At 36.8% G+C, this 15,495-nt stretch overlaps 1 protein-coding gene across 2 annotated transcripts in view; it reads left to right on the top strand.

Moving 5' to 3' along the window:
- Positions 1 to 15,495, top strand: part of DLGAP1 (DLG associated protein 1) — a 429,900-nt gene that overhangs the window by 274,458 nt on the left and 139,947 nt on the right. For both annotated transcript variants that reach the window (XM_055705957.1, XM_027804193.2), the window contains one exon: positions 12,185 to 13,210. In XM_055705957.1, the coding sequence (XP_055561932.1) occupies positions 12,257 to 13,210 (954 nt within the window). In that variant the 5' untranslated portion in view covers positions 12,185 to 12,256. The remainder of the gene's footprint in view (positions 1 to 12,184; positions 13,211 to 15,495) is intronic.

Genomic DNA, 15,495 nt, shown 5'->3' with positions numbered 1-15,495 from the left:
TAATTTTGTTTTCTTTTCTCCGTGAAGTACAGACTTAATACTGGTGAACAGTAACGGCTGAAAATTTTAATGAAAAATAAAATTAGTTTACTTGAACATTTGGTATGATTCTGAGTTACATCTGTGAAAATGCAGGTTGACATGACTAGTCTCAAGAGAAATGCTTTAATTTACCTAATTATTGGTAAAATGTGAATCTGTCTTTCTGTATGAGCATGAATTAAAGTATTTGAAAATTGTTGATTTAAATTAACACTCTAAATCTAAACAAAACGAAAACATCTGTTGTATGAACTCAAAACAGCTGTGAATAAGCATCTTGTATGTTATATGTTGTACTGCATTCATAGGCCAAACTAGGAGCTTTGTGGGAAAAAGCAGGGAAAGACCCAAGGCCTGCTGTGACAAGTTTACTGAATACTTTCAGTCAAGTTCTTTGCAGACAGAGGAATTCACAAGAACAAATCTGTATTTACTGATACGGCACAACCACATTATTGCGTATCTGATAGGAAATGTATTTTATAAAGTAGCCAAAGGCTGGACAGGAGGCAGCTTCAGGAGTTACTTACTAAAAGTCTGAAAATCTGTATTTAGATGTGATTGAAGAAACCCAGTCAATCTGGTTTATGGCAGAGAAGGGCATGAAATGGTTCTGTGTTATAGAAGCATGTGGGAACATGGCTTATGGTTACAGCTGCTGAAAAGGTCTATTCAAAAGGCTGAATAGCTATTAACTGGAAGTGGATACCATACACATTTTGATGCAGCTATGTATCAGTGACTAATTACCAGAATAATTTGCTTGGAAATATGTCAGATTCTGTTACTTCATATCTTTACAATCAGAATTACTATCTTTCTAAAAGGTGTACTCTATGTCAACAAAAAATTGTGGCTCTGCAGTAGCAGTTATGGATGGCCCTTATAACCCCCATATTATGTATGAGGACAAACGGTGTAGCGGCTGTGGCTTCTCCTGAGCTTACACAGTAATACTGATGTTTAACATATGATGAACCTCATGTTTTGAAAGGAAAAAATGTTATTTATGTTGAATAGCTAAGAAGTAATAAAATGAAAAGGCTGTGTACTTTTCATTCAGGTTTAAGGGACTATGACTTTTTAGTACAAAAATTAAAGTAGGTTATGTGAATCCCCTCACCCATCACCCTGAAATGAAATTAAATTAGGAGGAGGAAGTAACAAAGAATTATCAGGATGTTTTGCATATATCATCAGTTTGATATATATAATAGCCTGCTCATGCTGTTTCTCTTGTAAAAGAACTCTTTTCCTGAAGTATTTTCAATGCTATGGAAATAATTAATGCACACTTTCATATTACTCTGCAGGCAATTTTTACAGACTATTAGAGCTTAATTTAATTTAAAATAATTTAAAATGCATTAATTAAGTGATTTTTTAAAATACTCATGATGATGCTTTGCAGTAGAACCTAGAAATGAAGCATTTCACCTTAAAGGGTATGTTATTCCAGTGTATGTACACTTAATCATTTGCCATTATTTGTAAAATAAATTTCAGGAGTGCATTTCATTTATGGTAGTTCTATGTGATAAAACAATGAGTTACCAATATCATTCTCTTCTAAAATGTATTATTAATGGGTTTGAAACTGTACGTGCTAAACATTATGGAAAATACGTATTTGTTATTATTAAATTAGAAAGTGTTATATGCAGAGATTAAGTTCATTCCATTCACTTTCATGATATTCATGCTGGTTTTAGTCAGGAGTAATTCCGCTGAGATCTATGAAGTTATATTAATTGGGGCATTGCTAGGAATAGTAACACACAAAAAAAACCAAAAGAGAATTAAGCTCATACTTCCTTTTCTTTCTTTTCATTTAGTGTTTTCTCTTCCACTCTTTCCCTTCCTCACTTTGATTTTCCTGTTTCAGTGAATACTCCTTAATACAGCAAAGTTCAAGTGAAATGGAAATATTCTTCACTATATTTTACTTGCTTTTGACTTCCTGACTCTAAATATAAAGAAAAGTTTTAATCGTGTACTTCATTATTGTGTTTCTTGTCAGCAATGTGTGATGTTCTGTCAAGGCTAGTATAAAATAACAGCCTGGTGCTTTGGTTTTCCCTCTGAGCCCCCAGGAGTGAAACGTGTAGTATAGATGCCTACTGTGCTGATGGAGTCAGGCATCCTTCAACAGTAACATGTTCATTTGCTGTTTGGTATATCTCAGCACAGTGATTTATGATGAGCTGCTGTACAGGGTGCATACGGTGAAGAAGAAATCTTCAGACCTGAGTTTCTTACAAATACGTATGTGAAGTACATCACCCTAACGTGAGGGTACCACCACCACCGTATTCCTGCCAGTTTCAAAGCCTCAGAGTGAATCCTGTGTCACCTCACCAAATTGATAAAAGATCAGTCACGAACTGTGGAAGTAAAGATCAGTAACCCAAGTACAAATCACTGCTTAATTCCATGACACCACAAAGCTGACCTGTGCAATTCAAGCCATCAGCATTTTCATTCGTTTTTCCTTTTCAGCTATCCAACATCAGACTATTATTCACCACAAGTAATTTCATCAAATAATATTTTCAGTTATTTTTGTCTCTTCCCGATTTAAGTTATTCTGAAAGCTATTTCTGAAATGTTTAAGACATGTTTACTCTTCTGAAAATTTTATTTCTATGAATAATTTTTAGCATGTTTGCAGGCCTTCATTAGAAGTGTTCTGTATTCAGTAATTAAGCTTTGTTTTGATTTTACCTGCATATTAATAGAACTATTTTCTGATTCTTAATTGGAGACTCATAATTCCTACAGATTCTTGTCATATGCTACTTGTCTACCTACCTCACCATACATGAAAAAAGTTTAAAATAAACTTTGCAAAAGTATTTTCTAATCTTTAAATTTACTTGTTTCTAGGTATGTGCAGACCATTGACTATATTTACTAAAAATGCACAGGGAAAAAAGAAGAAAGACACGAGAACAGTGGAAACAAATCAGATGTGCACAAATAACAGTAGAAAGATCTGAGATACATTTTTTTCTTATTTTTTGTTTTCAATCAGAATCATATCCAAATAATATCAAAGTTACTGGTATGGGGGGTGTCATAAAAGCTTTTAAATTATTGCTGTTGTAAATTTATAGGTTAAAGGTAGCTAGTGCTTCTGTGGTTTAGGTGGAATTGAATGAGGCCTCCAAGCAGAAGTTGAGATGTTGTGCCTTCTATTCGAGGGCAGAACACCCTCCCAGAGGGGTTGCAGCCACTGTCCTGTGCCATGTTCAGAGAAGAGCATTTTGCCCTCAGACTTTCTCTTCTGCACTTACCTTTGCTGTCACATTGTATTCTATAAGGTACTTGATAAACTTACGTGACTTTTTGAAAGTATCAGTCATTTTTTTCAGACATTCTTCAAAAATCAAGGTTTATTTCCTAGTTTGCCATAGCTCACTAATGTTTTTCACAGAATTCTGTGAAAAATAGTCTACTTGCAAAATGGTTGCCATTTCAATTTCTTCATAATTAGAGCTGCATGAAAAATATTTGTAGCAAATATTTTCCTCTGATAAGAAAATTTTTCTGTTTCTTATTTTTTATGCCGGTAGAGGTGAAATGAGATGAGTTGATCTGAGTAAGTGGCTGAAGACTTCCATCAAATCTAACCAGAAATTATTTCCATTCCATCTATGTGACAACAAATATCAATCAGTTACTATAGCCGTCAAAGATAAGATGGCTAAAGTTCTTCAGCTGTATTTATATACCACAGCATATATGAGGGTTTGGTTCAGTTTTTCATTGGGGTTTTGGCTGTTAAAAACTTAAACTCAGGTAGTTCAATGTTACAGCCCTATTTTAGGGAGCAGTTACAATAGGCCTCTTATTTTCTACCTTTTACTCAGATATTTCATATTCAATGCCAAACCAAGCTTAGATTTGCTGGTTTTTCTTTTTAGATTGAGTGAGAAGAAACAGGTTAAAATGAATAAGATTTTTGATCAAAGCATAACTGTTTTCTTCCAATCCAATGAACTTTCCACCTTGCTTGCTGAGCTTTTTTGTGTCATACCTTCACAGAGGGCTTTTGATTCTTCCAAGAGTCAGTTTTCTCCCATACAGAAGTTCATTGGCCTTGGAGATGAGCAGAATGTTCTTTCCACTCTTTGCTTCATCTCTTTTCCTACTTCCTCACTGTAGAAACATGGCTTAGGCAAGTGGGACCTGGAACATATCCATGGCCAGGCATGATCATAGTGATGACATTTGTTGATAAAGTCAAAGCTCCATAATACCAGTATGGCTATGAGGTGGATTTTCTAGGAAGTTCTTACTGGTAGTTACAACATGGGACATTTTCATTGAGGCTTTGCAGGGTTTTTTCCTTTCTGGTGGGCTAGTCGGGGTAGTATACGAGCTGTCCAGCTGTGAAGATCAGTAAGCCCTGTAGTGTCATTCTGCTAAAACTAATGTCTTCATAGCTCTTACCATTGGTCTTCAGCGTTCCTGTAAGGTTTCTGTGAAGTTTCTCCATTAAGACACTTGGAAATTTCTTTCTCTGTTTTCATTAGTTTCTGGGGCTGACAACAGATTTTCAGGGGTGATACCATTGAAATGGAGCTACTAGTTGAAAGCCAAGATGGGAAACCATCTGCAAGAATAGACTCTGATGCTGATATGTTTTTGTAGCATTCACTTTTGCTTGGACTTAAAAGATCACAATGTACTTGGAAGAACATTTTTCAAGGAAATCAGTCTCTGTTTCTGCTAAATGAGGTCAAGGTCTGTGAGTGAATAAGACCAGAGCGGTAGAGTCTCATAAGAGACTGTGTTTCATTACATTAAAATGAGCTGGGTGTTTTTTGGTGGAGAAAGAAACATTTAGCTTTATGTTTAGCTTAATATCTAAATAGCAAGGACTAAAAAGCTTAGAGCCAGTCTGAGTCATGAGAATTGCTTGTCAATCACGTATCACGGTCACTGCCATCACAGAAATAAATGTATTCTTTGGTGCGGCGTGCTTTGAGTGGACTGCAGTGCATAGGACTATGAAGAGCTAGTTGACTGGCTTGACATATTGTCATTTCAAGACATGTGTAGAAAAGCCTTTGAGGTCATGAAAAACTGTAGCTCAGGCAATAATTTCACTGTGATTCCTGTTGCAAAAGTGCCATGCTACAGAACTGCAGAGAACTTTAAAAGCTGGTAGAAAATTACTTAGTGAGTCATGCAGCTGAAGACTGTGTAATGTTGGTGCAAGGTCTGACTTAGATTAGCAGCTTCCATCAGATCACTGACAATCACTAGACACTGCAGTGGATCCTTTGCTTCGTCACATTAGTAAGTGTCCTTGCAATGAGGACCAAGTGCTGCTTTTAGCACACGTCCATTTTCACTGTGTGAACACATTCCAGAGCATTAATTTACTTGACTTTCACAGGGACAGTAGGTTTTATCTGCTGATAATCTCATTCCTACTATAAAAATAAGCCTTTGACATTCATAGCTGACTGTCTTGCAGGAATCCATGTACATATCTGACATTTCCATATGTGCTTTAGTCATTTAATATTGTATGGTTTATGCCATTGTGGTAGCCCCTCTATTTTTATGAGATGTCAGTTCTGTAGGAACATGTAGCCTGTCCCTCATACTTGCTTCCTTTTGTAAACCTGAGATAATACAAGCAGTCTAAATCATTGATTATCTGTACAAACAACCTAGAAAAGTATGTTTTAGCCTTGCTCCAAATTCTGGAGTATCTTCCTTTTCATGCTTTTTTGCTGTTCCCCTACCCCAAACAGCGTTCTGGAAACTCATTTTTAAGTACTGCTAAAAAAAAAGTTAAGGTCATTAAGTTCATCATCCTACTGAGAAGTCATAGAAGGACAAAATGAAACATCTAAACTTGTAAATGAGGTATATGCTTCAATACTGCCTACATGACATTTACCAAATGATTCAATTTAATGCATTATCTTACATACACATTATGCAGACATAATCTTCTGGTTGCATTATTTCTGGAAGAAGAAATTGTTGTTTAGCAGTTCTGACTTTTCAGCGGAATTCACAACAGGCTCTCCAACTGATATGCTGTACCTTATCAAGTCAGAGAGACTCTTTGTCCTATACTGCAGAAAAGGCATGAGCAGTCTAATTACACAGAATATTATTAGTCACCAGACAGATCAGGATTTTTTAACAGTTGCCTGTTAATTGTGTGTGCAAATGACAGGAGTGGAAGAGCAGATGTTCACAGTTTAGTATTTCTATTTGTAGGGCCAAGATTTTTGCATGCAATCCTGCATATCGCCCAGTTGCACTCCTAACAGGATTGAAAAACTCAGACTGTGTGTGTCAAAATTTTGCTGACATATTGCTGCTAGAACTCTTGCAGACCTTGTAATGTATTTAGATATGACTCAGAGATTAATTATGTGTTAGGTTCCTTTAGTGACTACAGTTCTAGTGACACTTCTAGTGAAGAAACAACTTGTTATTAGCCACAGAGATGAAGAAAAGAAATTCAAACCCAGACCTTCAAGGAACCTACTACCCTGGTACTGACCACCACAGTTGCCCACCAAAAGCACATGGACTAAAACAATCGTCAAATGTAAATGTCATCACAAGTGTGTCCAAACTAAAAATTGTTGGGTGCAGACAGAAATTTAAAAAAAATATCTATATTTATGACATTGTTAGTAGGATGCTTCTCTCCTTGTTTTTTCAGTATGCATATCATTCACAAGGGACTCCTCACAGATCAGCTAGAGTTTAATTACTTTTTTTCCCCAGTTACTGCCACTTATTGATCTGCCCATGAAGCTGGAATGAGTTTATGTTACTGGCCAAAATGTTTTTCTTTATGACTCCCTGCCCACTGTTTAAAATTAAATTATACTCTAAGTATGACTTGCCTGGTGTGAGTGCTGGCCTGGAAGCAAAGGCCAAACATTCTCTTGAGACTGTTACCCAAGGCACAGTATCTTTAATATTAGCTGCCAAAATGGATTAGAAAGATAATTTGAGACCTCCTTTTCTTCTGTACACCTTTAATAAAATATGCGCATAGATGCATTTTAGAATATATATCCTTTTCTTGATGTCTAGATTTTCATTAATGTGATGTAACATAACAGGCAGGCCACACAGAATGGCTGTAAAATATCAAGACCTTTAGGATAAAGCAGTATGCTGTTTGAGTAGCATATAGAAGTTTGATTCTCAGCATAAAAGTTATCGTCCATGTTTCTGTAAAACTCTAAGAATCAGGGAAGGGAATTTCCCTGGGAACATTCCATAGCGTGTGAGTAAATAAGCAATGCCTTAGTTTCTGAACAAAGATATAAGACTTAAGATGCTGTGGTCCTAATGGCACTTAATCAGGTGTCTCTGTTGGCATTAGGGTTAGAGTTGGCTGTCAGGGTGTCTGTGGGTAACCACACGTAACGTAGTTGCGTTGCTTTCCTTCTGTATATTGCCAATACAAATTGGAAGAGAATGCTTGTCTGTTCCTCATATATATCTTACTTCCATGTTTTTATAGTTAACCTATACATCTTGACATAGGTATCACTGCCATTCTGTCAGTTATCTTCACAGTTATTGACCTTACACTTTACATTATGCATTATGCATTATATTGTGCATGTGGCAGTTTGCCTTGATCTGAATCTTGAACTGCTATAACATTATCAGATTATTGGAAAAAAAGAGAAAAATATGAACTGTTCCTATAAAAATACATTTCAATTATGAAGCTTTGTAAGTTGCTAATGGCCATAAATAATTTTTATTATATCAGTCATTTTTAGTTATTAATTATCCATTTTGTACTACCTACTACACTCTTGTATTACCTGCTTACTGTCTATATACCTATGTATGCATTATTTTAGTGAAAGCATTTGTTACCTGATTGTTTTTCACAGCTTCCTGTAAAAATGTAAGAAATATTAATCTGCAGTCCTTTGAGATAAAATTGGAGGGGCTGTGTGGCATATCAGTAAACCTTTTAAAGAAAGAAATTTTCACATATATCTAAGGAAAAGAATATATTTCTTGAAGATGTGTTTTATGAATAAATTTAGAACATATGTAGACAATATAGTTAAATAGAATTTGTAAAAGTGGGGGTAATTAATGCATTCAGCTTTTGTTATTTTGCATGCATTTTCACTTTAATTACATAAGAATTAATTACACAATTTTCTAGCTACTAAGTTATTCCAACAAATTGTTGTGCATTAGGGACACCACGTTAGCAGCAAGGATGAATATATTCATATCCTTCTTACCCAGGGCATCCTCAAGAAAACAAAAGCAAATGTAACATGAATGTTGAAATTAATAAGCATTCTTTAGCCTTACAATACTGTATCTATTTAATACCTCATTTATTCCTATGCCATCAGTGGTTTTCGTCTGCTGTACGTAGAATTGCTATGTCCACAGTTTATCAATATGCAATGTGTTCATCTGTTGTCTTGCCTTATTTCATGAGTAATTAAATGTTCCTAGTTTGGCCAAAAAATACAATACAATAAAAATTTAATTGGCCTCCTCTCAGCTATTCATGATATGATCAGATAGCCCTGTCTCCAGCTGTTAATTGCACTAAACATTATTTGATAGGTTCAGCCAACACAATTATGGAAAATTATGCATATTTTTTGAAAAATAATGATGGAATCAGAGGCTGTAGGGTGGGGTTTTTTCTAGACATATATTAACATATTAAAGCAGGATTGAGGTGTAAGTGATTTAGGAATTGTGTTGGGTTTTTTTCTCTGCAGAAGAATTGTCTACTAAATATTTAAGAAAAGCACTACTCCTTTCTTCAGTGCAGAGTATGCTATACTATGCTATACTTATTCTTTCCTTCTTGGAAGTTGAGCTATGGTACAGTGTTTGCTGTTTTCTAATTCATTACACTTTCAAGCCTGTAGCAGCAGTAATATAGTTAGGGTAAGAAGAAACCATGTTCTGGTTAATACTCATGGGTTTTTATCACACTTGACACATGATAAAATAAATGTCTTCAATGCTGTTACAGCAGAAAAAAACTCTCATAATGCATACACCAGTCTAAGAGTCGGGAATAAACATTTTTTAATCTGAATTTCAGTTTCTCCCAGGTTTTGGAGCCTTTACCATCAGGCCTTTTTGTTGCTTCCTTTTGGTTTTGGTTTAGTTTTTCTATCACTCTCTGGTCTTTGCTACTTCTGGTTTTTTCTCCTCTCAAATCTGCTGCTCCTGCAAAGCTTTATCCTCCTTTGTTTGTAACGCTATGATTTTTTGCTTTCACAAGCATCTTTTCTTTGTTATTCTCTGTATCTCTTAATCTGATTCCTCTTGGGCAGATCATCCTATCTATTTTCTGCTTTTTTCTGCAGTAGTTCCTCATGGAATATTTAGTGACAGCTCAGACTCAAAATGGGTGTAGAACTAAATGTTATCTTTTCTTTAAACATTTCCACCATCCTACTTGTCATCCAAGCTTATATAGGAGTGCTTAGCCAATCTTCCTCCACAATTTATGGAAAGCCTATCCCTTTCTCTATATACAGTCAAATGTCACTTTTCATAAGGTTTTTCACTTTTTGAGACTCCTTGCACATCCTGCTTTGCATTCATATTACCAGTCCATCCAAAACACAGCTGGTAACACTGTTGCGCTCATCGGTCAAAGCATACTTGGATCTTTTAAGCTCATCTTTGTCTTCAAGATGTTCCACACTATTGCATCCCAGCCTATAAATCAGATCAAGTGTTTCCTCATCCCAGCTATTCTGCTCTATCAATATAATAAGACTACATATTCTTAATAGTTCCATGACATCCCCTGTGCCTGTCATGACTTCATACAGTAAAATATCAGTCCTTTCAGTTCTCTGGCTACACATACTCTTTTTCCACAGGAGACAAAAATGAAAAGTTCAGAGCCATTCAGATTAAGAAAAAATGAAAATAAATCACTGGTTCTGGACATGTCCCACTTTACTGCACTTCTTCATGTGTTTCTCATAACTTTGGGGCAAGGTTTTACTATTTTTATCTTATAGAGCACACTATTGTTAACTCTAAGATAATATATCAAACATGTTGAGGAGTGTTGCATGGTTATAAATGGATTTAAATAAAAATTAACTGGCTGAAGCCTTGTTTTCACAAGCCCTCAACTGTGAAAGATATTCATAGATACCAGATATTGGAGTATTTTTATTTGGTCATTATATCCTTTAGTGATATTCTTCTTGATGGGATATTCTTGGTCAAGTCACATTTTCAAAGATCTAAGTAACATCTACTACTACGCCCCTTTGGACTTTTCTCTATTAAACAGTCTAGCAGATCATATTTTTAAAGGAGTTCAGAGAGATGTAAAATGCTTTTTAGAAGTGCTAAGGATTGTCACTACAGTGTAATTGACAAGTTCAGCCTCTGAATATATTATTTTTGTGCTTCTAAAAGTGCCTTGGGCCATCCTCCTCTTCAGGTAAGCCAGTGAGCTCCTCCATTTGGAATATTTCCAGTGCTTTTTGTGGTATTTTGAAAAATCTTTTTTTCGAATTCAGGGTCTCCTGAGAATGAACATCTTCTGCATTGCAGGGATGCAGTGAGGGGGGAATGAAATGCAGGATATCCAGACTGGCTTTGAAGCATATTGAAAAAACACTCCTCTTCAGCTCACCACAGATCCAAAAGAAAATACAAAATATGTTCTGATGAAAGGCAGAGCATGCTTTTCCAGACTGACATTCACTCAATGTTATTTAGAAAGCTTCATTGTTGACAATTTGCCAGTAGGTACAATGTCTACAACCTGTTAAAACGTGAACTTTATCTGAGAGGACACTGGAGGAACATAGTAGAAAACTGTTTGCTATGCAAGTTTATCTATACTCCAAGAAAGATCTCAAGGGTGATATTTCCAAAAGTATTATGTGATTAGCCATGCCACAAGGGAATAAAGTAGCTGAGTGACTCCAATTTCAGTTGTGTGTGGTAGAAGAGGGCATCCTCTAAGGAGTCCTCTGTCCATCAGAAGCTGACACAGCACCATGAGAATGTTTTGCCACCTCTGAAACCCCATAATTTCCGTGTCAGTAGCTCAGAGGTTACAGTAGCAGTTGCATGCAGACTTTTGCTAGTGGTGAGAGCTAAAATGAGGACATCTGGCCTCAAACAGAGTGGTTATTATGTCACTTGTGATGAAGATTTCAATTTTCAACTTGTAATCAACAGTCTATAACATTGAGTCACTTCAGGGCTAAATCACTGTAATCAAGTATTAAGTGTTGAAATCCCATAGACTTATAGCAGTGTGCAATATTTTGGCTATACCGATTATACTAATGGTAGAAGGAATACATAGGGATATTTAAACACTGCTTAGTACTCTGAAATTTTTTGGAAAATTAAACTAAGCCATGCATTATCAGAATAATTTATTATTTTTTTGTGAATAAGAGTGAGTAAAGATTAAATACAACCAGCCCAAGTATATAGGTTATTAAACAGTTAGTTTGGCTTCATTTTGACAGTGTAATGTATTATTGTTTCATTCTCTAATTTGAAAAGAGCTTACAGAAATATGTTTATGTATTGTCTTGAGATGCTTACAGTCTAGGCAGACAACATGGAGATCAAGTAGAACTGCACTTGAATCACAAATAGATGTGCAATGAAGACCAAGAAAAGTTTCCCATTAATTGCACAACAGTATCTGGCCCAAAGCTACCTAGAAAGTGCTCCCTCAAAGACATGACCTTTTTAATGTGTTTATTTGGCCCTGAAAACAGGCAGATGAGTAATTAAGGACTCCTGGGAGGCCCATGTCCACAAATGTTTTCAGGACTGAGGTTTTAGACTGTAGGTCATGATACTTACCTTGCTGTGGATTTGTGAACAATAGTGAATTTCATATCAGAAAAAATTTCTTGCATTTGTTTCCTAGCTGGTGGAATAAGATAATTGTTCTTGTGTATTGTTTAGGTATCTCCTATCACTACGCTGGACATGGGAAAGATTAAGTGATTAAAAAGAATCAGAAAAATTTTTTTCCAATGATTTTTCCAATAAGAAACAATGAATCCTAAATGTGCACATGTTGGTTTTTTTCTTAGCTTTAATATCTTATGGCTTCTGTTGTATTTCATTCTTTTAGGCCTTTCTCTGAGATCTGCCCATTGCATAGCCATACGTATTAGATGACTTTGGGACTCGCTTTACATCAGTGATGAAGGGATTATCCAGCAGCCGTAGTCATCATCATGGGGTTGCCTGTGACCCTCCATGTGACAGTCTGCCACACCACCCGGACAGGAAGCCATATTTGTTAAACCCGGTGGACCCCCATCCTGCAGACCACCCTTACTACACTCAAAGGAACTCTTTTCAGGCAGAGTGTATGGTGCCCTACAGCGACCAGATCGCCAGCAGCACGTTTCCCCGGAGGCATTACAGTTCCCACCACGAACTCAAGGACGAGTGTGCTCTGGTTCCCCACGGAACTGCCAACAAGACCAACCGCATTCCTGCCAACCTTTTGGACCAGTTTGAGAGGCAGCTGCCTCTGAATCGGGATGGCTACCACACTTTGCAGTACAAGCGGACTGCCATGGAGCACCGCAGTGACAGCCCAGGGAGGATCCGGCATCTGGTCCATTCTGTTCAAAAGCTCTTTACCAAGTCCCATTCACTGGAGGGACCATCCAAGGGGAGCGTCAATGGTGGCAAAGCAAGCCCGGAGGAGTCACAGACAATGAGGTATGGGAAGCGCAGCAAGAGTAAAGAAAGGCGATCGGAAGGTAAGCCCAGATCCAATGCATCAGGATGGTGGAGTTCAGATGACAACTTGGACAATGATGTTTGCATCTATCATGGTCCCAGTGGGGTCATGACCATGGGAAGATGTCCTGATCGTTCTTCTTCCCAATACTTTATGGAAGCCTATAACACTATTAGCGAACATACTGTGAAGTCATCCAGAAGCAATAATGATGTCAAATGCTCTACCTGTGCAAACCTGCCCATGAATTTGGACTCCCAGTTAATGAAGAAAAGCTCTTGGTCCTCTACATTAACCGTGAGCAGAGCCCGTGAAGTTTACCAGAAAGCATCAGTTAACATGGACCAGACAGTGGTGAAGGCAGAGACGTGTCAACAGGAACGGTCATGTCAGTACCTCCAGGTACAGTGCAGAGAACTGATTGCTGTTAACTGTGCTCTGCCTTGTCTCAGGTGTTTGTGGGGGATGGAGGTTTGCTCTGGTATTTCAACTTTCCCAAGAGGTCACTGATCACCAAACAAGGGGTAAAGCTGCTGAAATTAAAAATAAATAAATTTATAAATAAATTTGCTTTTCTTTTTTTTTTTTTTTGGGGGGGGTGGTGGTTTTTTGGGTGTTGGGTGTTTTTTGGTTTGTTTTTTTTTGCCAGCATTTGTTATTTCAAAGAAACAGTTCATGTTGGAACAGGCTTAATTTTTTTCATGTGGGCAAAATAAGACCTTTCTGTGTACTTTTTTGAATGTATAAGGCAGTCACAGTAGGGGTACAGGGAATTTGATGTTGTAGTGCTTGCAGTTAGCATTACAATGTCAATTAACTGAATGTTACCAGGATACAAATTCTTTGATTTCTGTAATTTCAAGATTCGCCTTCATTTACTGCTTATTTTATTATGAAAGCTTTTGAGACCCTTTTGAGAAACTTTGGGGTACCTAAATACTTTCTCCAGCAGGAAAACAGCCTACTTTCCTTTTTGCCATAGAATATACATTCTCATAAAACAGTTATTGTAACATGTCCAGATTTGTTTATCTAGCTATTCCTCTTTCTCATGGCTTTGAGACAAAAATAAAAATCAAAAGGTTGAAATTATTGCTTGTTCTGATTATACATTTTAGGAGTACATCACCTACTCCCTCACAAGCTGTTTGCAGTTAATACAGCGTCACTATTTTTCACCAGTATTGTATCTTTAAATGTCAAGAATCAGATGTCTGCTCTTGGAGCTATCATACTGCCGGTGAATGTGGCAGGAACATGGATCAGAAAATATTAAAACTGTTTCATTCTTAGAAGAGCTTTGGGTAGCTTTTATGCACTTTAAACGAAGCACTTATGGCACATCTAAGTGTGTGTGTACGATGGAACAACGTTGCACAGAGAAGAGAGAAGACCATGAGGAAAAAAGAGGTTTGCTAAGATGATTTGGTTTTATTTTAATGTAGTGGGACTCTTGTCTATTTGTATAGAAACTGTAGTGAGTTTTCTCATATGGGCACTTTAATGAGACAGTCAGCTTCCACATTCTGTTGTTTAAGTCAGTATGCAGAGAAAGCGTAGGACTGAGGCATCCGCATTTAAAAATTGATCTTAAAAGGTTTTATTGAATGGCATGCAAAATAATTTTGAATGCCAGCCTCTGGGATTCTATGTTTTAAATGTAAAGAAATGGATCTGTGTATTTTCTATTAATTGTTGTGAGAGTGGGTTGAGGGGGCAATATGAATGCTCAGTGTGTGTTTACAGCTGTGCGTATGGACTGGAGAGGAAGAGGGGTTTCAAAATAGCCTCAGGTTGCAACCTTTTGAGGGTGTTTTTTTTTATTAAGCCCCTTTTGTCTGAATTTTGTGAGTGAGAAGAAATCATAACTTCAGGCTTGATTGTCGTGGTTACTTTGGACCCTGAGACTTCTTTTGTCGATGTTTTTGTTTACTCCTTCAATCTTACTCTCAGGTTTAGATAAAATTGCTCACTATTCAGTTTGTGACCAGATGGCCAGAAAAGAGAAAAAAACTGTGCCAGCATCAGCTTTAAATGAACACCTCCATAGGGACTTTTAGATAATGTTTAACTGACAGGAATAGACTCTTGAAGTGGAATTAGAGGACATTATCTGTGTCTGTATGAAAATATGTCCAAAAATTGTCAAGGGCAGGAATTAGAATAACTGAATTCTCACAATAATTAAGTTCTCACCGTGGTTCTCATTCTCACTGGTAGTTCTGTTTTGGTTTTCATTTAATTTTGTTTCATTTTTTCTAATTGTATACTTGCTTGTAAAAGCCATGGAAATATAACTGGTTAGAAATTGTTTTAAAGAAAAAGGAAAATCTTAAGCAGGTTTCAATTAACATTGAAAATAATATTCAGAGTAGATTTGAGGAAGCAGGTCAGGATTATTCTTCTCTCTTAGCAGCTTGGAAGGATGACAAATAGATACAAGTATTAAAAAGTCAGTCTATTTTGAATGCATCCCATTGCCTTTCTCTTCACTGTTAGCACTTATCTCTTTAGACTACAAGCCCTTTGGGGCTAGGACTTTGTTCCCTTTTGTGTTTCCACAGTGCCCAGCACAATGGGCACAAACCTAATTGAGGCCTTTTGGCTGTCCTGCAGTATAAAGATATATTAACAGCAGCAGAGCATTACTCCATTAGTGGGCTGCAGAGGTATTCTGTGTATCTGTC

The sequence above is a fragment of the Falco cherrug genome, chromosome 3, assembly GCF_023634085.1.
Source record: "Falco cherrug isolate bFalChe1 chromosome 3, bFalChe1.pri, whole genome shotgun sequence".
Classification (NCBI taxonomy): domain Eukaryota; kingdom Metazoa; phylum Chordata; class Aves; order Falconiformes; family Falconidae; genus Falco; species Falco cherrug.
The sequence above is the reverse complement of the archived record's forward strand: the minus strand, read 5'-3'. Positions and strand labels throughout refer to the sequence as shown.